Genomic DNA, 2,378 nt, shown 5'->3' with positions numbered 1-2,378 from the left:
TGGTCGGGGACCTGGAGTGGCAGCGACAGTGGTGCCAGGACCACGAGGAGCTGGGCAGGGTGGTGGGGGGACATCACGTGTGGTGGCCACGTGCTCAGGGGGCAGCTCAGCGTCCAGCTCGATGCTGTCCAGCCGGACCTGGGCCGTGCTGCGGGGCTGGCGCTCGTTCTGCACGGCTGTGGGGACAAGGTGGCATCAGCACCAGCCATCCTGCTGTCCCCCACTGCCCTCTGTCACCACGTGTCCCCTCACCCAGCTCACCATCCTTGTTCATGCCAGCTTGCAGGCACTTCTTGAGCCGGCAGGCCTGGCACTGGTTGCGATGAGCCTTGTCTACTGGGCACAGCCCTGTCCCTGCCTGGCACCTGTGGGGAGAGGTGGCACTTGGCTGCAGCCCCTGGGGTGGCCTCTGTCCCCAAGGAGGGTCCTGCCCCCATGGGTGCAATGTCCTGGGGGGACTCTGTCCCTATTAGGTTTTTGTCCTCTTTTCATATGTTTCCTCCACCCAGTAAGTGCCTCACCACTGTGGGCAGCCTGTCCCCAACAGTTGTCCTGTCTCCAGTGGGAGCTCTGACCCTCACCCCCAAGGGTGTCCTGTCCTGTCCTGCCTTACCTTGATGGGTGTCCTGGCCCCATGAGATGTTCCCCCACCAGATCCTTCCCCCACTGGATGCCTGTCCCCTTGTCCCTACCCTGCTTGGGCTCCAGTCCCCCTGGGTCCTTTGTCTCACCCATTGCCCATACCCTGCTGGGGGTTCATCCTGGGCGGCCCTACCCCACTGGGTACCTGGCTCCATGGTCCCTGTCCCACTGAGTGTCCATCCCCAGATGTTCCTGCCCTGCTGTGGGTGTTCTTTCCCCTGTGGTGTCCATCCCCAGGGTCCCTGCCCCACTGGGTTCTATTTTCTGCTCCCCTGGATGTCCACTCCCTGTTGGCTGGCCATTCCCCCCATCCCTGCCCCACAGGGACCCTTCCCCACCCCTGTGCCCACCTGTAGATGAGCTTCCTGCGGACACTGCGCTTGAAGAAGCCGCTGCAGCCGTTGCAGGCGTAGATGCCGTAGTGCTTCCCACTGCTGGTGTCCCCACACACCTTGCACAGCAGCACGGGGCTCAGCACCTTGCCAGGGGCTGGGCTCAGCCCTGCAGGAGTGGAGCCACCACATTCAGGGTGACTCAGGACATCCCTGATGTCCCTCATCCCTCCCACCACTCCCTGCTGCCTCCCAGCATCCTGGCAATGGGGTGACTCCCATCTCTGCTGGTCCAGCCCAGGGACTCCACAGGAGGTTAAACATTTTCCCACATCTCAGCACCCAGGATGATGTGCAATGAGCTCTTGTAGGTGTTTTGAACAAAGAAAAGGGGATGAAATGGTGTCCCTAGGGGTAGGGACACCAGGCATCCCAGTGAGGAGATGCTGAGCATTTCAGAGGAGTGCAACCAGGGATAGGAGATGTCCTGGAGAAGGACTACAGCTGAGGATCCCATAGATCCTGGAGAAGGACCGTGACGAGGACTATGGACATCATGGAGAGGGTTGGGCCTGGGGTCTGCAGGGGACCCTCAGCATCTTGAAGAAGATTGATAGCTGAGGATCCCAGGCAACCCAGAGAAAGAACATGATGGGGACTTCAGCCATCCTGGAGGACAATGATGGGGACCCTGGGCATCCAGGAGAAGGAAAATGATGGAGGTAGCTCCAAGAAGCATCACAGTGGGGACATGGCACTCAGAAGGACCATGATGAGAACTCCAGCAATTCTGGAGAAGGATCACAAGCATCCCAGAGAAGACCCATGATAGAGTCACTGGGTATCTTAGAGATGGACCACAATGAGGACTGAAGGCATCCAGGAGAAGTCTATGCTGGGCACCCCAGGCACCTTGCAGAAAAACTATGATGCAGGGAGCCAGACATCTTGGAAATGGTCCATGATGGGAACCCCAAGTATCCCAGAGAACCATGAAGAGTATCCCTAGACATCTTAGAGCACTACCACAATGGGGTCCCAGCCACGGCAGAGAAAGACCCATCAGTGCCTGCTGTCCCACCATGAAACACCCACTCCAGAGAACACTCCCTCTTACCCGTGGGGCTCTCATCCAGCCCAGCGCTCACCACCGACCCTGCTGGGGACGCAGCCATCCCGTACCCGACGGTCCCGACCTCTCCCTCTGGATTCGCGGCCGTGGGTGCTCCGGTAGCTCTGCGGGCAGCAGAGCTCTTGTCTTGCTCCCTTCAAGGCGGCTTAGCCCGGGCGCTGTGTAAGCAGCCGCCTCTTTGTCACCCTCTTAATCTTTAGTGTCTGCGCGGGGCGGGGGGGGATCAATCAGCCACGCGATGAAGAATTAAAAAGGTGCTGAGCCCCAGCCCT

The 2,378-nt window shown here is 59.6% G+C and overlaps 1 protein-coding gene across 1 annotated transcript in view; it reads right to left on the bottom strand.

Moving 5' to 3' along the window:
- The window catches only part of NR2E3 (nuclear receptor subfamily 2, group E, member 3), a 3,406-nt gene extending 1,257 nt beyond the window's left edge, over positions 1-2,149 (bottom strand). Inside the window, exons 1-4 of the mRNA XM_009084490.1 lie at positions 2,092-2,149; positions 993-1,143; positions 262-365; positions 5-176 (exon numbers count right to left, since the gene is read on the bottom strand). Of these exons, the coding sequence (XP_009082738.1) occupies positions 5-176; positions 262-365; positions 993-1,143; positions 2,092-2,149 (485 nt within the window). The remainder of the gene's footprint in view (positions 1-4; positions 177-261; positions 366-992; positions 1,144-2,091) is intronic.
- Between the last annotated feature and the right edge of the window lie 229 nt (positions 2,150-2,378).

Source organism: Acanthisitta chloris, unplaced genomic scaffold (assembly GCF_000695815.1).
Source record: "Acanthisitta chloris isolate BGI_N310 unplaced genomic scaffold, ASM69581v1 scaffold23771, whole genome shotgun sequence".
NCBI lineage: Eukaryota > Metazoa > Chordata > Aves > Passeriformes > Acanthisittidae > Acanthisitta > Acanthisitta chloris.
Note: the sequence above shows the minus strand (reverse complement) of the source record. Positions and strands in the feature narration are given on the sequence as shown.